This window comes from Cherax quadricarinatus, chromosome 68 (genome assembly GCF_038502225.1).
Source record: "Cherax quadricarinatus isolate ZL_2023a chromosome 68, ASM3850222v1, whole genome shotgun sequence".
Lineage (NCBI taxonomy): Eukaryota > Metazoa > Arthropoda > Malacostraca > Decapoda > Parastacidae > Cherax > Cherax quadricarinatus.
This window is the reverse complement of record NC_091359.1, coordinates 7,707,318-7,730,057: the sequence shown is the minus strand read 5'-3', so window position 1 is coordinate 7,730,057 and position 22,740 is coordinate 7,707,318. Positions and strand designations below refer to the sequence as shown.

The window sequence follows — 22,740 nt, the reverse complement described above, 5'->3', positions numbered from 1 at the left end:
TACAATACAGAGCTGTGGGTAGGGATGGACGAAGGGTAAGGGTAGGTAGGGGGAGTGAGTGGGAATGCGAAATTGAAATCATAGTGCAATAGGCTACTTTTCGTTAAAAAAAAAAAAAAGCCAGAATGTGATGAGGGTGGGACATTCAGCATGGAGGTCGCGTGTTAGGGGTTCTAGATGTCGAAGTGAACCCTGCGTGCTCGCTAATATACAGAACAATCTATTAAGATAATAGTGAACTGATTATGTGACGCGGCAATCTTCAGAATAGTTATGGTCATTTCTCCGTGTGAGTAAACCACGTTCGTCTGATTCATAATCGTGAGTGCAGTTTTCCAAACTTGACAGTTGTGGGAAGAAGATAGCCATAATCCCATTCATGGTTTGATAGAAAACAGTTGATTGCTTTCTAACTTGGACCTGCATTGTTGTCAGGAGTTTCGTAGTACTGAAAAATACGTCCAAGAAAGGAATACCCACTTGCGGGAAGTTGTGAGGTAGGTATTAGGTTGTGAGATCTTGAATAGCTGACTAAGCGGCACAGTCTGCTTGTTCATGCCCTGAACGTCGGTGATGGGATAAGGGAAGTCGAATTTTTAGATAGCTTGTGACTGACTTAGGACAGTCGGAAGCAACAATAAATGATCAGACCCTGATCCACCGCGAGGCCTGGTCATGGACCGGACAGCGGGGGCGTTGGTCCCTGGAAAACCCTTCAGGTATACCCGATACTATCTAGGGATGTAGAACCATCAGAGTATACGGCTATAACATAAGAATGAAACCAAAGTGTTCAAGAAAGAGGGAGAGTAAGACTGTAGTGGCAGGTGAATTGTTATCCTACATAAGCTCTTTTTCGATTCCTAACTTTCTCTAAGTTTAGGTGTGCCGCTTAGGCGTCCCATGCTCATCCTGTGAGCAGTAGCGCAAAAAAAAAAAAAGTCACAATGGGTTTTCGTTTGACCCCCATTGTTACATAACAAGAAAGGAATATTAGTCATTTCACATTTACAGTTACCTCAAATAGTTGTACACAGTACAGTATGGAATACAGTTTGAAAAAAAAAACTACCACTGTGACTCACGGAATCGTAATAATACTAATGCAAACAAACCACTGAACGAGTGGTGATTGAACCCCTGGTGAGTGAATCTTAAAACACGCAGGCCAGTGCACTGGCCTGCGTGTATACCACTCACTTGCCATGAGTTCAATCCCCGCCCATTCCGAGGTTTAAAACGGTTGGGGGTTCGTTCTCCTGACCCTGTGAAAAATGTAAGTCTTCTTACACTCCTTGCTCGCCTAGCAGTCAAATTAAGCATCGGGTGTTTTAATATACACAAAATCTTGACCTGTGGGCGGCAGTCGCTCCGTTCCCATCCTGTGGGCTGTAGCCAAAATATTACAGATGTACGGCTGTATAGCCCTTGTGGCTTAGCGCTTCTTTTTTATTATAATAATAATAATACAGATGTAAGAGTCTAGGGACTGGGGGAGCCAACACTGTCAGCTCAGCAAGTTAAGAGTGGATGCCGTGATGGAAGTGTTGCAACAACCTACTACTTGTGTTCCTGAGAGCCTCCCCTCCCGCACTCCACCACACTTACGACTAGCCAGGGTAATGTTTCAGCCTTTGTCTTTATCATCCTTTTAGTTCTTGTTTATCTTTTTCTTATACATCGGCACACACTCAATACGAAGTGACAAGTAAAACATATTTGCTGTTTATTGGGACAACAAACGGACTTAAAACAAATAAGACTAAGTAGAACGAAAAGGGGTGAAGTAGGTGGGACAGGTGGAATAAGATATTAAAAAGTAGTTGGGAATAGAGTTCTGAAGTGCTGCACCCTCAAGGGAGGCTCCTCAATGCTGGTAAGGGGCTTTTGATCTAGGGAATTGGATTTGTGCTCCAATTGTCAGAGTTAATTAAGCCTGCTTTCCATCCCCCCCACAAGCTCTGTATAATCCCCACGGGTTTAGAACTTCCAAATATAATTTGAAGTGCTATTTGTTGTGTGTTCATGAAAGAAGGGAAGGTATCTAAGGGTTGACAGCATGCATAGTTGCACTGTATAAAGGAAGATGGAAAAATGAGAAAGTGTAAAAAATATAGGGAAACAAGCCTCAAAAGTATATTATTGAAAAAGTTTGGGGTTAGACAATAGGCTTGCAGAGGAACAATAAGGATTGAGGAAGAGTAGGGATTTTGTAAATCAAGTATTTACATTGAAGCACATAAGTAAACAATACTTTTATAAGAGTCAATAACTGTTTCTTCTAATGTAGTTAGTGAAGGCAGGGAGATTACCAGTCAAAACAGTTATTCCATCATGCAGGAGGAGCCACATGTCTATGGTGCAGCCAACAATATCAGCAGACTCTTGGATATCACTACCGCCCAGCTCCGGTTGGGCTACAAGTATTTCTGGGAGGTTGCATCACTACCTAGTGTAGACATAACTAAATGTAAACTCTGCCAGATGGACTATTGTCACACCCTGTGTTATTATGTGCTAGAATGCAATAAAATTAATTCAGAGACGACTCAATCATACGTTCAAAAAATGTCAAGGTACTTATCCACTATACTGTGACTATAGCATATTACCATTCATTTTCGAAAATCCCCCGACTTTGTCTATTGTAAATAACTCACAGCTCCTTAAACTTGATTAAATTCAACCATACCTTGCTAAATTATAAGGTAATATAAATAATTAAAAAAAAGTTCATATACTGTAAGCTACACTAATATTTTTGACTGAATTTGTCTGCATAAGCAACTCATTATGGCTGTCACCAGACAAACTATCAAAATTGGGGCCCAGTCCTTGGACCTGTTATTTATCTCTGTAATCTTTTTTAATACCGCCCACAGAGATATTAAATTAGAAAAGACATGATAAAGCATTGGCAGATGCTGTAAATGTATAAAATCGGTAGTAAGCTATTAAAAAGTAAAGAGTGAGGCTTAGTGTAGGTAGGTAAGGGGCACCATTTTCCAACTGAAATAGACCCTTAGATGTGACCGTGATGTGACCATGATGTGACCGTGATGTGACCATGATGTGACCGTGATGTGATCATGTGACCGTGATGTGACCATGATGTGACCGTGATGTGACCAGCCGGGCTGTGGTTTGTACGTTGGACTGCGTGCGGCCAGCAGTAACAGCCTGGTTGATCAGGCCCTGATCCACCGGGAGGCCTGGTCATGGACCGGGCCGCGGGGGCGTTGATCCCCGGAATAACCTCCAGGTATGATGTGACTGTGACCGTGATGTGACTATGTTACCATGATGAGACTGATGTGACCATGATGTGACTATGTGACCGTCATGTGACCATGATTGTTTAACATACGTACTGAGGCTGTAAAAGAAGTGAATACTAGGGTAATAACACACAAAGTAATATGGTCATTAACAAAGAAAAGGTATTCTGGGGGTCAACGCCCCCGCGACCCAGTCCATGATCAGGCCTCGTGGTGGATCAGGACCTGATCAACCAGGCTGTTACTGCTGGCCACAAGCGAATCGTCGTACGAACCACAGCCCGGCTGGACAGGTACTGACTTAGGTGCTTGTCCAGCTCCCTCTTGGAGACCTGTCAGGGGTTTATTGGTAATATTCTTAACGTGGGCAATGAGGTTTTTACGATCGTATCATTACAGTTTCGAAAATTATTTAAGAACATAAGAACGAAGGAACACTGCAGCAGGCCTACTGGCCCATGCGAGGCAGGTCCAAGTCTTCTACCGGCTTAAGCCAATGCACCCAACCTAGTCAGGTCAGGTCACATTGACTTAAGGGAGGAATACGGCAACCGACCTGGTAGCACAAGCTATCAGGTCCAACTCACACCCACCCACATCCACTCATGTATTTATCCAACCTATTTTTAAAGCTACACAACGTTCTGGCCTCTATAACTGTACTTAGGAGTTTGTTCCACTCATCCACAACTCTATTACCAAACCAGTACTTTCCTATATCCTTCCTGAATCTGAATTTTTCCAACTTAAAACCATTGCTGCGAGTCCTGTCTAGGTTAGATATTTTCAGCACACTATTTACATTCCCTTTATTTATTCCTGTTTTCCACACGAAAATCACTCATTACGAAAGCAAAAGACTTGGCAGACGATGCAACATCCCCCCAATGAAAAGCAGGGGTGTCACTAGCATGTTAAGAGACCATACAGTAAGTGTCAGGGGCCCGAGACTGTTCAACTGCCTCCCAGCATACATAAGGGGGATTACCAACAGACCCCTGGCAGTCTTCAAGCTAGCACTGGACAAGCACCTAAAGTCGGTTCCTGACCAGCCGGGCTGTGGCTCGTACGTTGGTTTGCGTGCAGCCAGCAGCAACAGCCTGGTTGATCAGGCTCTGATCCACCAGGAGGCCTGGTCACAGACCGGGCCGCGGGGGCGTTGACCCCCGGAACTCTCTCCAGGTAAACTCCAGGTAAACAATTTATACACCTCAATCATATCTCCCCTAATTCTACGTCTTTCTAGAGAGTGCAGATTCAGGGCTCTTAGTCTATCCTCATAGGGAAGGTTTCTGATACATGGGATCAACTTTGTCATCCTCCTTTCGAGTGGTATATATAGCAGCTTAGATTGCACTTGACGTTTTTCATAATATAAATACAGTTTAATACTTCGAGAAGTATGCTCAGTATTTCAGCCAAATTGTCCCCTCAAGGGAGGTTCCTTGATGCTGGTGAGGGGCTCTTGATCTAGGGAATTGGATCTGTGCTCCAGTTCCCTGAATTGAACCTGTATACCTTCCATCCCCCCCCCACATGCGCTGTACAATCCTACGGGTTTAGCGCTCCCCATGATTATAATTATAATCGGCCAAATTGTATGATTAACAGCTTGCAGTGTATTATTATTATAATCAAAACTAAGCGCTAAACCCACCAGGGTCATACAGCAATGTATTAATTAGTGTTAGGCCTAATTACTTTTATTTAGGGAAGATCGGGAGCGCTAAATTCGTAGGGCCATACATTATTATAATCAAAGGGGAAGCACTAAACCCGTAGGATAGGGCCATACAGCGCCTCGGGGAAGGTCAGGCAAATAGGTTCGACCCCAATGTGATCCTAAGTAATTTACACTATGAAAATTGTACCTAAATGTACCTGTGCGTAATTAGTATAATCATATCTAAGCGCTAAATCCGTAAGGGTCATACAGCGCTGACCTCTGCCTAAATAATTTAAACCTACTAACTCATGGTAAGGTAGGATAGGTTGTTTTTTTTTTTTTTGATCAAGAGGCCATCACAGGCACAGAGCGCTAAATTCACGTGGGTCATTCAGCGCAAGGCGTGGTGGAGGCTCGATCCTCCGTCTGCTAATCGCCAGAGGGACGTGCTTCCTATTTGTACGTCACGTACTCGAAGTGATCGTCTCATTCTTGGGACCAGCATACTCGTCCCCAGCACGGACGCATCCGTCCCTAGTACACGCCCATCTTTCCCCAGCACGGGCGCATCCGTCCCTAGTACACGCCCATCTTTCCCCAGCACGGGCGCATCCGTCCCTAGTACACGCTCATCTTTCCCCAGCACGGACGCATCCGTCCCTAGTACACGCCCATCTTTCCCCAGCACGGACGCATCCGTCCCTAGTACGCGCCCATCTTTCCCCAGCACGGGCGCATCCGTCCCTAGTACGCGCCCAGCTTTCCCCAGCACGGACGCATCCGTCAGTCCGTCCCCCAGCACGGACACATAGTACACGCTCATCTTTCCCCAGCACGGACGCATCCGTCCCTAGTACACGCCCATCTTTCCCCAGCACGGACGCATCCGTCCCTAGTACACGCCCATCTTTCCCCAGCACGGGCGCATCCGTCCCTAGTACACGCCCATCTTTCCCCAGCACGGGCGCATCCGTCCCTAGTACACGCCCATCTTTCCCCAGCACGGGCGCATCCGTCCCTAGTACACGCCCATCTTTCCCCAGCACGGACGCATCCGTCCCTAGTACACGCCCATCTTTCCCCAGCACGGGCGCATCCGTCCCCAGCTCGGGCGCGCCCTTCCACCCCCAGCACGGGCGCATCCGTCCCCATTACAGACGCGCCCATCTATCCCCAGCACGGACGCATACGTCCCTAGTACGCGCCCATCTTTCCCCAGCACGGGCGCATCCGTCCCTAGTGCGCGCCCATCTTTCCCCAGCACGGGCGCATCCGTCCCCAGCTCGGGCGCGCCCTTCCACCCCCAGCACGGGCGCATCCGTCCCCATTACAGACGCGTCCATCTATCCCCAGCACGGACGCATCCGTCCCTAGTACACGCCCAACTATCCCCAGCACGGACGCATCCGTCCCTAGTACACGCCCATCTATCCCCAGCACGGACGCATCCGTCCCTAGTACGCGCCCAATCTATCCCCAGCACGGACACATCCGTCCCTAATACGCACCCATCTATCCCCAGCACGGGCGCATCCGTTCCCAGCTCGGGCGCGCCCTTCCACCCCCAGCACGGGCGCATCCGTCCCCAGCACAGGCGTGCCCTTCCATCCCCAGTACGGGCTGCCTGTCCGTCCCCAGCGCAGACGCGCCCGTCCATCCCTAGTACGGGAGCGCGCATGTCCGTCCCCAGTACGGCGCGCCCGTCCGTCCCCGGTACAGGCGCGCCCGTCCGTCCCCGGTACAGGGGCGCCCGCCCGTCCCCGGTACAGGGGCGCCCGCCCGTCCCCGGTACAGGGGCGCCCGTCCGTCCCCGGTACAGGCGCGCCCGTCCGTCCCCGGTACAGGCGCGCCCGTCCGTCCCCGGTACAGGCGCGCCCGTCCCCAGCATGGGCACACCTGATACTGTATACACTCCCCTGACAAGCGGTCGTTTACAAGAGCCCCGCACCAGCACCGACCAATGAAAACAAAGCCTGCCTTCGAGTCTGCACTAAGCCCGAATCTGATTAGCCGAGGAAGTGAAGGTAGCGGCCAATAGGGAGTTAGGAGGCAACCCATGTTTATAAACAGCAGTCGCGGCCATTGTGTCAACCATGGAGGAGGAGGAACACATCAAGTTTGAAATGGAGTTAGAGAGCATAGTGGAGAGCGATGACTTTACCATATTTAACCAAGATGATCTCCCCGTGGGAGGCTTCCAGGTGATGGAGGACATCAGAAGGAAGGGGAAGCTGTGTGATGTGACCCTCAAGGTGAGCTAGGTGATGCCTACTGCTGCTGCTGCCCACCTCACCTGCCCTCCTCCTGCCCACCTCACCTTAACACATCATCATGGCAATTAGGTTTTGTTTATATTTTAGCTAGTATTGCACAAAATATTGGTGAACTGTTCCATTATTTGTTAATTTCTGATGATTTTTAACCTGAATTTCAGGTGAGGTCGGCCCAGGTGGCCGCCTCCGGGGCCGAAATATGTTTAAATTTCGTTACCAGTTACTATACAGTTTCATGTATATTTCGTATCAGCAAATAGGCAGATGTGTGTTTAAGTTACCAACTTCTATACAAGTAGATGTATATTCTATATCGGCAAATACACGACAGTTAATTTAGAGAGAGTAACCAGTGACTGGTGACGGTTGTCAGGCTGACGGAAATTTTGAATATGGATCAATGACCCTGAAGGAAGGTCACAGTTCTTCTGGAGGGCTCTTGATCCAAGGAATATTATGTACATTCCCGTGGATCAGACCTGATTATCTCTCATTAACCAGGCACTGTAGGACCCTTATGAATATACCATGAATATACTTCTACTAATTAATAATCCTTGGATATTTTTCCTTGTCTAGCAAAGGATGACAGGCGGCTTGATAAAGCTCCTGGAGAGCGAAACGTTGCCACAATAAAATGTCACATTAGTTGCACTTGTGTCCTTTTACTTTACATATTGTCGGTAATTCTACAAACATTATTACAATGACAGGTGGTGTAGGACCCTATAGGTTTAGGGCTTTACCCCTATGAATATGCTACTAATAGTGTTCCATGGATATTTTTCCTTGTTGATCTCTAGGGAGGTTCCTTAATGCTGGTGAGGGGCTCTTGATCCAAGGAATTGGACCTGCCATCCTCTTTGGATTGAACCTGATTGTCTTCCATTCACCAGGAACTGGAGGACCCTGTGGGTTTAGTGCTTCCCCCATGGATGTTCTACTAATTTTTAATTCTCATTGATATTTTTTTCCTGATTAATCCCTTCTAGGGAGGTTCCTTGATGCTGGCTGGTAAGGGGCTCTTGATCCAAGGAATTGGACCTGCCATCCCCTTTGGATTGAACCTGATTACCTCCCTTTCACCAGATACTACATGGCCTCTGAGTTTAGTGCTTCACTGTGAATATACTTCTACTAATTAATAATCATGGGATATTTTTCTTTATTAGTCTAACAAATGAACATAGGTGCTATATGACCCTTTAGTCGAAGGAATTGGAGCTTTTACCCTCTTGGATCAAACCTGATTACCTTCCATTCCCCAAGTGCTGTATGACTCGCACAGGTTTAGTGCATCTCCATGAATATAATAATAGAAATAGGCCTGATGGATATTCATTATTTTTAAGTGATATGTAGATTGTCAAGTATACCAGATTATTAACCAAGGATAACACAAGAAAGCAGAGCACTATGGCTTTTTTCTCTTGGGATCTCTGATGTGACCCACATCAGTTGATAAATTCCTAGGTATCTGTTTACTGCTAGGTGAATAGGGGCAACAAGTATCAGGAAACTCATGCCACTACTCATGGTTAGAGAATCGTAAAACTCTCAGACCGATGAGTTAGCCACTGGGCCAGCTGGCTACAATAATATTCATCCAGCTAGGTATACGTTTTTATGCCACTACTATCATCCACAGCCACTACCACCATTACTACAATCATTAGCACCATATTCACAGCCACTATCACAATTGGTCACAAGCATCATGTAACTGCAGTCACTACCACTCTGATGACAGCTATATCCACCAAAACCATAGTCACTGCCATAATCACAGCCACTATCAATGGAGTTAAATAAAAATGATGGTTCATATAAATATGAACTAAAGAGTTGCTGTCCTCTCTTCATTCATAATTAATATCTCTTGTTTTCATGTCTTAATAAATCATTCTAATTGCTATGTATTTTTTGTTATGTCTGTTCTCTTTAATAATGTTTAAATAACTTCTTCCTTAGATCTTGCCTAGAGCTGATGAAAACTGTTTTCTTATAATCAAAAAGGCACAATACCATGACAGCAACAATACACAAATAATATGTACACAGGGAAAAGAAATTTATAACTAACAGCATATATATTGGCTTCCTTACCTTTGTGTGTTAGTGTGTGACTAGTTAGTGGTCCAAGTTGGACCAAAACGTTATCTTAAGTTTCTCCTATGTACGGGTTATTTGTGTGTTTTATTCCATTTCTTTTTTTGAAAGGTTATGATAACCATCTGTAATTGCATATTTTCAGGTAGATGACCAGTGTTTTTCAGCTCACAGAATAGTTTTGGCTGCTGTCATACCTTACTTCAATGCCATGTTTACTCATGACATGGCTGAGAGTAAACAAAAGGAAATAACTATGCAAGGAATAGATCCTAGGTAAGTATGTATCTAGAAATAAAAATTTTCATTGTCAAATATTAAATGATTTGCATATGGCTTTGCATTTTTTCTGTTGAATGGAGGATGTTATTTAAATAATGCATGTAGTAGTAGTAGTAGTAACAGCAGCAGCAGCAGCAGCAGCAGCAGCAGCAGTACCAGTACCAGTACCTGTGTAGAGGGGCATGAATTTGATGTGTTGTATTTGAGTTTTCCTTTGGGTTTAATTGTTAAGGGATATATTAAGAATTTTTGAATTACAATAGGGTTATTTACACATGCACCCTCTTTGTCTTTACTAACAAATAAATAGAATGGCAGTTGCTAAATGCCTAGGTCAGGAGTTATCAGCAGAACCCTAAGGTTTCTCCATAAGCTTGTTAGTTGTCCGTGTGATCTTTCATGAGACACGGAGAAAGAGAGAGGCGAGATTATTTGTCTAGTCTTCATTTGATTTATTTGTTTTTTCTAATGGGAGTGACTGACAGTATAGAAAAAGGCATGGCTGAAGGTCCTTGAGACATACAGTATTTATATTTTAATGTGAATAATAATTTTTATGTAAAAATTGAAGTGAGTACAAGTTTTGCATTTTTACCATTTGTCTTGTACAGTGGAACCTTGGTTTTTGTCAATAATTCATTCCAGAAAGTCTGACGAAAACCAAATTCGACGAAAACTGAAGCAATATTTCCCTTAAGAAGTAATGTAAATCCAAATAATCTGTTCCAGACACCCAAAAGTATTAACAAAAATTACATTTTATAGAGAATAACTATAGTTTTACATACAGAAAATAATGAGAAATAAATATAAAGAACTAATGAAATGGATAAATGAACATTTAACATCACTTTACCTTTACTGAAGACTTGTTGGTGTATGGAAGACAGCAAGGAGGGGAGAAGGAGGAGAGGTTATCTCTACCACTATCACTACCACCCTCTACCACATTCACTACCACCCTCTACCACAATCACTACCACCCTCACTACCACCATCACTACCACCCTCTACCGACGAGAAACAAAGCCAGACTGACTCAGAACGTGTAGGATGCTTTGTGTGGGCGTGGGCGGACACATTCGGTACAGCAGGCCACTGTCAACTCGACAAAAACCGAGGTGATGAATGAAAACTGGGACAAAATTTTGACGAAAAAAGCCGTTGAAAACCGAATTCGACGAAAACCAGGGCAAACGAAAACCGAGGTTCCACTGTATCATTAATGCTTTACTTCTTGGATAAGCTTTAGTATAGTATTTATTATTTTATTTTATTATCACTGGCCGATTCCCACCAAGGCAGGGTGGCCCGAAAAAGAAAAACTTTCACCATCATTCACTCCATCACTGTCTTGCCAGAAGGGTGCTTTACACTACAGTTTTTAAACTGCAACATTAACACCCCTCCTTCAGAGTGCAGGCACTGTACTTCCCATCTCCAGGACTCAAGTCCGGCCTGCCGATTTCCCTGAACCCCTTCATAAATGTTACTTTGCTCACACTCCAACAGCACGTCAAGTATTAAAAACCATTCGTCTCCGTTCACTCCTATCAAACACGCTCACGCACGCCTGCTGGAAGTCCAAGCCCTCCCACACAAAACCTCCTTTACCCCCTCCCTCCAACCTTTCCTAGGCCGACCCCTACCCCGCCTTCCTTCCACTACAGACTGATACACTCTTGAAGTCATTCTGTTTCGCTCCATTCTCTCTACATGTCCGAACCACCTCAACAACCCTTCCTCAGCCCTCTGGACAACAGTTTTGGTAATCCCGCACCTCCTCCTAACTTCCAAACTATGAATTCTCTGCATTATATTAGTATAGTAATATATTCTAAAATGAGGTTTCCAAACCTTCAAAATATTTGAACGCTCCTACTCTAGGTTCAGGTATGTTGTGTGTGAAGGCAGTCAGTATTTACTTATTTTTAATGCATCAAGACCAAGTGCAGACTAATCCAGCACCTGTACTTGCACAGAATTACATATTTTGCTTATGTTGATGATGCTGCAACTCTAAATGTAATTGGCAATTACATGTCCTGTACATTTATACATATTGAATATCAATTGTTAAATGCAGGGTAAACATTAATATTTTCATGTAAATGTAAGAGTATGCCAGGTTCTGAGTTCTGAACAGCTGAGCTACATGCATAAAAACTTCAGGAACCCAACATGTTCATTAGTGTAGGAATGTCTGTATGTAATTCTTTCACACTGCATCCCCTCTGATTTGGATATGTTGAGGCCAGGAACTCTGAATCTACCAAACTGTCCCCTCAAGGGAGGTGCCTTGATGCTGGTGAGGGGCATCAATTGGTCCCCTTCCTTGGGTGGAACTTTAATGCCTCCCATTTCCCAAACACTATATAGCCCCTACAGTTTAGCACTTGCCCCCACATTAAAATGAAGAAATACCAAACTGTCTGTAATATACAGATTGGTACTGCACATAAAAAATAATAGGTATAGTATTTGGCAATACATACTGTAGTTGCTCTTTTAACCCCCTTGCTGTTTACATAAATACATATAATGTAGAGTATTTCAGTGTCGTCTGGTGTTGAAGTAGAATATATCTGAGTGAATGTCAATTATACAGCCATGGAAATACAGGTATCAAGCTTGTCACCTGATGTACTACTAGTCACATTTTCCAGATCTTGCAGTTCAATGTCCACTTACAGGTATAAACCCAGCGAAAAGCAAGACTGTATACCTTAACCCTTAAACTGTCCAAACGTAGATCTACGTTTTTTCAACATTGGAAAGTATGTTAAAAAACGTAAAGCTTCTTTTTGTTTTTTTACATTTGAAAACGTGTAAAAAACTTTGATCTACGTTTTTTTTGTTATATTTGAAAATATGTAAAAAAACGTAGATCTACTTTTGGAGCACTACTCATGTGAACATAGATCTGTTTGGACGGTTTAAGGGTTAAGTACAAATAGAGAATTCTATGTCGGCATATGTTGTTCAAGAGACCTCAAACTTCTAGTTCTTGCAGATGCTTTAAAGTAATAGTAACAGAACAAAAGTAGAAGTTTTTAAGAGGAAGGTAGACTACTTGCAGTGTTGGAGTAGTCAGGCTGTGATAGCAATGTAGATCTGGGCTGCTGGCAACAAAAACCTGGTTGATCAGATAGTCAGCAGTGAATTCTGACCTCTGGTGTATTTATTTGTGTTTGTTTTATTCACACTAGTAGTTTTTTATATTGTTAATTTTACCTTAGATGTTCATAGACTTGCTGTATTTTGTTGCCAAGAACACTAAGTGATAACCAGGTCAAAACACTCCTCAAATCTCAAAAATGCCTCTCTACCTACCTGTAAGTGTAGCTAAGACCACACACCTCTAACACCATATGGTCATGCTTCTAATTTTAGTTACAAAGACTGCCACCTCTAGGGTTGGTCTAGAGGGCCAGAACCTTTCTTACTTCTTTAAAGCTACCTCAAAATGTTTAGACCCATGTTGTTTCTGAAGACATACACATTTTAGGAATGTTATAGGAGGGGAAGAAAATGAATACAAGGTCTTTTTCATGTCATTATTATTAAAAAATAAGTATGCCAATTATAGGAACACACACACCAGCACTTTAGTAATAAACCTTATCAGAACAGGCAAAATATAGAGGTCAGGTACTAAAGGCCTACAAACAGCAGTCTTACTCTGAATTCCAGAGCCATGCCTAAGTCATGAGGCCAATGAGACCATCAGCTAAGTAGGGCGAGCTACATGCTTGTGCCCCTTTATATAGACTTTGCTTCTATGTTTTCTCCACCCTAGACCTGTCAAAATAACTCTCCCATACCCCACCTCTTCAAGAAGTTGTGAAAGGCTCTCATTACCCATGCATCATCAATATGACACATGATGTGACTGAACACTGGCTGGCAGGTAGGGACAGCTTGTGTGACCTAGTCAGATTGATCTGGTTCAAAAAAAACTTTGTTTAATAACTTGGTGGATTATTAAGGAAATAATAATGATCTAAAATTTTAAAACCGGATAAATTTCATATCCCACATACACTTGTCGCTGTAATATTTTCTCTAATTTAGGTCTGGTCTGAGACCAGGTTATAGAGAAAGTGATCCTTGTAACCCTTAACTGATATTAATAGATAAGGTTCAGTGATTAGTGGCTTAGGGCTTTTTCTTACACCTTTTACATGTGTGACTTCTATCTCAGTCACAGGCATAAACTGTGTAGAATTGATACTGGATCAAGAGAGGGCATATCTGCATAATGTCAGCAAACTTTTTGTCAGCAAGGTGGCAGTGGGGAAAACTGGTGGCTAAATCCCTAAAAATTCATTGTACATAAAAGGGCCCAAAATCTGGAAAAAACTGCCGGAAATCTCCAAAGCCATCATCTCGGCTGGCATCTTCAAAACTACCATTCAAAAACACCTCTCCCTAACATATTATAACATCAGCTAAATATGTGACAACTATATATCCATATTCTCATTGTCACAGACATATTGAAAAACTGTATAATCTTATTCTTAATATCTGTAATCCTCACAACCATTAAAACATTGTGTCCCCATTATGCTAATATGCTAGAATCCTCATTACTTGTGATCATAATCAAACCTGTAATTCTACAAGCAGTTAAACTTGATAAAACACATATAGCATGTACCGGTGCACATCCCTTTATATGGAACCTGTGAGGCCTGTATTGTTTCAAATTTCAGACTTTTTTGAATTTCACAATGATTCTCAATGCCACCACATGGTGGCATGACCCAGCATGGAGATGACTGGCGCTCCACACTCCATGAAATAACTTCAGTTTTCGGAACTTATTGAATTTCAGAATTTTGGATAAAGGGATGTGAATCTGTACTAATAGGATATTTAATTTTCTTGTATTCATTGTAACTTCTAAATGTATATAAAAATACTCAAGTTTGTCATTTCCTTATTAATTTCAAGTTTTAAGTTTACTCAAAATACTCTGCATATTAAGGGGCTTTCTACATGCACATTTAAATGTCATTGACTCACTGGTCCAGTGGCTAATGCGATGGTCGGGAGTTTTGAGACTCTCTGACCGTGGGTTCAAATCCCGCCCGTGGTATGAAATGTCATTGACCTCTGTACAAATAAAATATCTTTTCTTATCTTAAGAGATCTGGTAGCCATCCAGAAAATGTGTGTGTTTTGTCATCCCTCAGATCATGGTGCTTAGGCTGAGCTATACATAACCCCTAGAGAATGAAGACTTAGACACACATACAACATTTGGGTATCTTTATTTGTAGATTTTTTTTGCCATCCAGTGGCTTTATCACTACATTTCAAGGACATTATGTGAAGACGAACTATATACAAAAGATGAGGTAATCAGTCTCTCAGCCTTGGAGTTGGTAACGAGTACCATAGTCTTGAAGAATCTGAAGCACGGGCAGGAAGATTGGCACTTATGTACTGGCATAAGATAAGGGAGGCACAGCAGGTGAAGGCATTTTCACTGGTAGGTGGGATTTCCCAGTGGAAGTAGGTCATACCCAAGGAAGGGGCCAGGAGTAGGCAAGAAGGTTGTACCAAGATTCCATGATGTTGCTGTATAACATTCATGTCCACATCCCTGGAGAATCAAATTGAAAAAAATAAATTTACTGATTTTTAAGTTGCAGTGTGGTAACAGCAGGGTCCAAGTGAATATTTAATCATCTTAAAATCATTTTTTTATTCTCTGAAGAATATAACTTTGTCCCTTGAAGTAGAGGAACACTGTAATGATGATGATGATTTATTTAAACCTCTGTTCATATATGAAATTTATTCATAATATTTGTATTTACAGTGCCCTGGAATCTCTAATCAATTTTGCCTATTCTGGAAAAGTCAAGATTGATGGTGCTAATGTACAAAGTTTATTGGTAGGGGCATCATTCCTTCAGCTCTCTAAAGTACGAGAAGCATGTGCAGACTTTCTCAAACACAGGTGAGCAATGTTGATTTTGGTCATTTGTTTTGTGAAAGATTGCCACTTTGTTATTCAATGAAGCTAGGTTATGAGGTCAGTTAAAGGAAGTAACACAGGTTAGCTTTTACTACTCAGGAAGTACTTTATTCTGTGGTTCTATTTTCTAGTTATGTTCACACTTCAAAATTGACCACTATCCTACCTTATTTCCAATGCTTTTAAAAGCACCATTAGAATCAAGAATTAAAGAAAAAGTTTACAATAAATCCTCAGTAAATATTACCATAGCAGTAAGAATTATAAACTGATAAACAAACTATACAATATAAAGAACATGAGTACAGGAAAGACCAGCTTTTAGTAGAAGGCCCAAAACTTTTGCAATAAAATTGATAGCCAAGCAAATCACTGGAAAAGTTAAAGATCTTGGCTCACTTAAATTTTCTAAATATTAAGGAGAGAAAGTGCAGAATTGATCAATATAATTAACCCTTTGACTGTCGCAACCCCCAATCCTGAGGTGTCTCCTGGTGTCGCAAAATTTAAAAAAAAAAAAAATGATTTTTTCTTATGAAATGATAGAGAACCTTTTCCCGATTGTAATGACACCAAAAAAACGAAATTTGATGGAAAACTGACGGAATTATGCTCTCGTGAAGTTAGCGACCTCGGCGCTGTTTACAAATCGGCGATTTCGCCCACTTTGAGCCCTTTTTTCGGCTAATTCCATTGTTCCAGTCGCCCAAACTCATAGCTATTTATTTAGAACTCCATTTTTTCTATCAACTGAGTACAAGAAACTGCCCATTTACCGATTTCAACTACCTAATAATGTGGTCAGAAATTTGCAATTTGCCAATTTCATGAAAATATGACAATTTCAAAATAAGGTCTAGAATGAACAATGCAGACATTCCTGGCTCTAAAATAACATTTTCTTTGTTCATCAGTCACATCTCCAGGCCCCTCTGATATTACTCTTGCTTTCTATTTTGAATTTTTATTCAAACAAAAAATAGAAGACTTACTATTATGCAGACTACTGGAATACTGTAATATTTGTATAAATAACATAAACCCATTCATGACTGCATATTAGAATGGCTAGTTGGACATTTATTGGACAAGGCATCATTTGTTTACTTTTGAACATTGGCAAAAATCAAACATTTCCCCTACTTTGAGCTCCATTTCTAGGTTCTTTTTATAGTAAAATCAATCAAAATCACCTCTATTTCTGTAATATGTTTTCCATTCTATCAAATGAGACCAAGAAAACGAGAATACAACCATAAATACTATACGAAAATAGACCACAAAGTCAGCATTTTAATTAAAAAAAAAACGGTCGGAGTTTTTTTTTTCTCATTATGCACTGCGTGCTCCAGGATTTTTTTTATATGGTGCACACTGACCACACAGACCCATTCTCTCACATGTGGGCCTACCAGCTTTCTCCTGCTTGATTTGAAGCCGTTAGAATTTATGAGTATATATACGTCAAACACGGTACCTCGTAAGACGTATATATATGGCCGCGACAGTCAGAGGGTTAAAGGGTACACACAAGCCTATAACTCGAACAAAAATAAATAAATAAAAGAAAACTTTAAAATTACTGTACTTGAAAAATGTACTCTCAAATTCTAGGATTCTAAGTTCTAATAAGTCCTCAGGAAATAAAACAAAACTTCTAAAAGACATTTGGAGTTAATGTACTTCAGATTAGTCAATGATTTTTTGTTTTCCAGTTAACAACCCGTTTCCTTATATTGTATGTACTTATTATGAACCATGTCCTTTGATAACTACCATAATAAATTCACTTAAAGTGAATTAGCCTAAAATGCCATGTTGTACCAGAAAGCTACAAATCTTTCTTTCAACACACCGGCCGTATCCCACCGAGGCGGGGTGGCCCAAAAGGAAAAACGAAGTTTCTCCTTTTACATTTAGTAATATATACAGGAGAAGGGGTTACTAGCCCCTTGCTCCCGGCATTTTAGTTGCCTCTTACAACACGCATGGCTTACGGAGGAAGAATTCTGTTCCACTTTCCCATGGAGATAAGAGGAAATAAACAAGAACAAGAACTAGAAAGAAAATAGAAGAAAACCCAGAGGGGTGTGTATATATATGTATATATATATATTTGTACATGTATGTGTAGTGTGACCTAAGTGTAAGTAGAAGTAGCAAGACATACCTGAAATCTTGCATGTTTATGAGACAGAAAAAATGACACCAGCAATCCTACCATCATGTAAAACAGTTACAGGTTTTTGTTTTACACTCACTTGGCAGGACGGTAGTACCTCCCTGGGCGGTTGCTGTCTACCAACCTACTACCTAGACTGTACTATATATACTTGTAATGCATCTGAACAAAATTTTTTAATGTTTGTAGTGTGTATCTGGTGTAGCATTGATTATTACATTAACTGCTAAAGACTGACATTGCTGTGTTTATACACCATATATTTTACAGTATATTTCATTATGAATAAACTTATTGGTAGTTGTGCTTTATTTTTGCACATCATTTTTTTTTGTCAGTGAATATTGTACAGCAATGTAATCTTATTCTTTATAGTTTGTATCCCTCTTATTTCTGTTTTTTTTTTTTTTTTTTTTAAACAAGTTGGCCGTTTCCCACCGAGGCAGGGTGACCCAAAAAAGAAAGAAAATCCCCAAAAAAGAAAATACTTTCATCATCATTCAACACTTTCACCACACTCGCACATTATCACTGTTTTTGCAGAGGTGCTCAGAATACAACAGATTAGAAGCATACACATATAAAGATACACAACATATCCCTCCAAACTGCCATATATATAAATTTTTTATCATGCTATTTAATATTAATTTTTTTGTATTAATATGTACTTATTACTTCTGGATCTCTTGGTAATTACTACTAGATTTCTTGGTAATTACTACTGGATCTCTTGGTAATTACTACTAGATTTCTTGGTAATTACTACTGGATCTCTTGGTAATTACTACTAGATTTCTTGGTAATTACTACTGGATCTCTTGGTAATTACTACTAGATTTCTTGGTAATTACTACTGGATCTCTTGGTAATTACTTCTGGATCTCTTGGTAATTACTACTAGATTTCTTGGTAATTACTACTGGATCTCTTGGTAATTACTTCTGGATCTCTTGGTAATTACTACTAGATTTCTTGGTAATTACTTCTGGATCTCTTGGTAATTACTACTAGATTTTTTGGTAATTACTACTGGATCTCTTGGTAATTACTACTGGATCTCTTGGTAATTACTACTGGATCTCTTGGTAATTACTACTAGATTTCTTGGTAATTACTACTGGATCTCTTGGTAATTACTTCTGGATCTCTTGGTAATTACTACTAGATTTCTTGGTAATTACTTCTGGATCTCTTGGTAATTACTACTAGATTTCTTGGTAATTACTATTGGATCTCTTGGTAATTACTACTGGATCTCTTGGTAATTACTACTGGATCTCTTGGTAATTACTCCTGCATCTTTTGGTAATTACTACTAGATTTCTTGGTAATTACTACTGGATCTCTTGGTAATTACTACTGGATCTCTTGGTAATTACTACTGGATCTCTTGGTAATTACTCCTGCATCTTTTGGTAATTACTACTAGATTTCTTGGTAATTACTACTGGATCTCTTGGTTATTACTACTGAATCTCTTGGTTGTTACTACTGGATCTCTTGGATATTACTACTGGATCTCTGGGTTATTACTACTGGATCTCTTGGAAAGACCTTATCCAAGTTCCTTCAAGTTTAAGCATATTGTTTTGCACTGTTCCTTCCAATGATGCCTTGGCTGATGTTAGAGAATTTTATTTTTTCATCTTTGGATCACTTCTGGAACAACATTGTAGTAATGAATCAATAATTTTTTCCTTCAAATTGGAATGCACATTTCTTGAGACCTGAATTATGCATAAGTACTTTTAGGTGATTTTTTTGGGGGATGAATTTTTAGTTTTTGAATTAAATATCTTTTGAGGGGTGTATTAATATGCAGGGACAATCTTTATAGAATTATTCCTAGTGTCACCTTAACATTTCAAACCATATGAGGAGAAAACCAGTTGACCCCTCTAAGTTATAAGATACTGAAACCTTCATGAAAGGGTGTCTTGATGATGGTGAAGAGCTCTTGATCTAATTGGAGTTACCCTTCCTTTCCTTGGATCAAACCTGATTCCTTTCCACTCCCAAGTGTTGCTTAACGCTTATGGCTAGTGACCGGGGAGTTCTAGAACAAGATAACGAAAAGTTTTGTGATTTAGCATCCTCCCATCTTGAAATCTCTTACAATTTGTTGTTCAAGGTTATCCTATGCTCTGACCTTATGTCTGTAATCCAAGGTTATCATATGCTCTGATCTCATCTTATGTCAGCTCATTCTGACCTATAGGTCATGAATTGTGACCCAGGCTGTTTTGAGATCATGGGAAAATAAGTATTTCTTTGGAAAATCATAACCTGAGATAATAGCTTTGTGAATATGCATGTAAATCCCGCCATACACTACTCTTATATAAAGCAAGCACATATGGGATGGTTTTTGCTTCACCTCGTCTTTTCTAGATGCTACACATTACTTTTCCTACTAATTTGTATTACATTCTTTAATTTTTCTGTTAGCTTTTCTTAGGAGAATCTGTTATAATTCATATTAGCTCTATTAGTTTTGTTACAATTTTTATTTTGTATTGTTACAGGTTACACCCACACAATGTTTTAGGAATTAGAACATTTGCCGACACATTGGCTTGCTGGTCATTAGTGGAAGCCAGTAATCGTTATCTTCAAAAACACTTCGTTGAAGTCTCTGTATCTGAGGAGTTCCTGAATCTATCCTTTTCAGATGTAAGAGAAATTATCTCCCGTGATGAACTTAATGTGCAAAGTGAAGAAAGTGTAAGTATCCATTTCTTTATACTGCCAAATCAGCAGACATTTAGCTAAATTTATGATGTTATCAAAAAGATAAATGATGATGCATAAAAGAACTTTTTTGGTGTTGGTTTTTCCTCTGTTCTCCATATAATAACTCTTTACGTACTTATACTTTTTTAATGTGTTTTGCTTTGATTATGCCATCCTTTTCAATTCATTTAAATATTTTTTTGTATTTCTGAGCTTTTAAGGTAATCAGTATCAGCCGCTCCACATGAATACTTGCTTGAATCACATTACTAATTTATATCCTTAAATCCTGAAAAATACAAAAGAAGGAAAATGAAAATCATTCAGAAATGATTAGAGCAATTGTAGTTGCTGTATGTCATATGAATTGGTGTAGGTAATTTCATAAGTTCTGGAGCATATATAACAAATTAATGAAGCAGTTAAAAACAAAGAAGCAAATAAAATGGTTCAATAATAATAGAAAGTCATGAAAACATGGAACTAATGTTGAAAGTAATTCGTGTCTTGAAAGTAATTAAAAATTATGTATATCAATCCAAAGATGAGTAGTGGGGGGGTTGGAATAGTTTTAAAAATGCAGTATTAGAATGTGGGGCAGAAGTTTGTGGTTATAGGAGGGAGGGGGCAGGAGGAAAGAGGAGTGACTGGTGGAATGAAGTAAAGGGTGTGATAAGAGAGAAAAAGGTAGCTTATGAGAGGTTTTTACAAAGCAGAAGTGTTATAAGAAGAGCAGAGTATATGGAGAGTAAAAGAAAGGTGAAGAGAGTGGTGAGAGAGTGCAAAAGGAGAGCAGATGATAGAGTGGGAGAGGCACTGTCAAGAAATTTTAATGAAAATAAGAAAAAATTTTTGGAGTGAGTTAAACAAGTTAAGAAAGCCTAGGGAAAGTATGGATTTGTCAGTTAAAAACAGAGTAGGGGAATTAGTAGATGGGGAAAGGGAGGTATTAGGTAGATGGCGAGAATATTTTGAGGAACTTTTAAATGTTGAGGAAGAAAGGGAGGTGGTAATTTCATGCACTGGCCAGGGAGGTATACCATCTTTTAGGAGTGAAGAAGAGCAGAATGTAAGTGTGGTGGAAGTACGTGAGGCATTACGTAGAATGAAAGGGGGTAAAGCAGCTAGAACTGATGGGATCATGACAGAAATGTTAAAAGCAGGGGGGGATATAGTGTTGGAGTGGTTGGTACTTTTGTTTAATAAATGTATGAAAGAGGGGAAAGTACCTAGGGATTGGCAGAGAGCATGTATAGTCCCTTTATATAAAGGGAAAGGGGACAAAAGAGATTGTAAAAATTATAGAGGAATAAGTTTATTGAGTATACCAGGAAAAGTATACGGTAGGGTTATAATTGAAAGAATTAGAGGTAAGACAGAATGTAGGATTGCGGATGAGCAGGGAGGCTTCAGAGTGGGTAGGGGATGTGTAGATCAAGTGTTTACATTGAAGCATAGATAAAGGTAGGGAAGTTTTTATTGCATTTATGGATTTAGAAAAGGCATATGATAGAGTGGATAGAGGAGCAATGTGGCAGATGTTGCAGGTATATGGAATAGGTGGTAAGTTACTAAATGCTGTTAAGAGTTTTTATGAGGATAGTGAGGCTCAGGTTAGGGTGTGTAGAAGAGAGGGAAAATACTTCCCGGTAAAAGTAGGTCTTAGACAGGGATGTGTAATGTCACCATGGTTGTTTAATATATTTATAGATGGGGTTGTAAAAGAAGTAAATGCTAGGGTGTTCGGGAGAGGGGTGGGGTTAAATTATGGGGAATCAAATTCAAAATGGGAATTGACACAGTTACTTTTTGCTGATGATACTGTGCTTATGGGAGATTCTAAAGAAAAATTGCAAAGGTTAGTGGATGAGTTTGAGAATGTGTGTAAAGGTAGAAAGTTGAAAGTGAACATAGAAAAGAGTAAGGTGATGAGGGTATCAAATGATTTAGATAAAGAAAAATTGGATATCAAATTGGGGAGGAGGAGTATGGAAGAAGTGAATGTTTTCAGATACTTGGGAGTTGACGTGTCGGCGGATGGATTTATGAAGGATGAGGTTAATCATAGAATTGATGAGGGAAAAAAGGTGAGTGGTGCATTGAGGTATATGTGGAGTCAAAAAACGTTATCTATGGAGGCAAAGAAGGGAATGTATGAAAGTATAGTAGTACCAACACTCTTATATGGATGTGAAGCTTGGGTGGTAAATGCAGCAGTGAGG

General features: G+C 40.4%; 1 protein-coding gene across 1 annotated transcript in view; it reads left to right on the top strand.

Moving 5' to 3' along the window:
• The first annotated feature begins 6,883 nt into the window (after positions 1–6,883).
• KLHL18 (Kelch like family member 18) overlaps positions 6,884–22,740 on the top strand; it is an 83,498-nt gene continuing 67,641 nt past the window's right edge. Inside the window, exons 1-4 of the mRNA XM_053789677.2 lie at positions 6,884–7,196; positions 9,472–9,602; positions 15,442–15,582; positions 20,311–20,509. Of these exons, the coding sequence (XP_053645652.1) occupies positions 7,038–7,196; positions 9,472–9,602; positions 15,442–15,582; positions 20,311–20,509 (630 nt within the window). The 5' untranslated portion in view covers positions 6,884–7,037. The remainder of the gene's footprint in view (positions 7,197–9,471; positions 9,603–15,441; positions 15,583–20,310; positions 20,510–22,740) is intronic.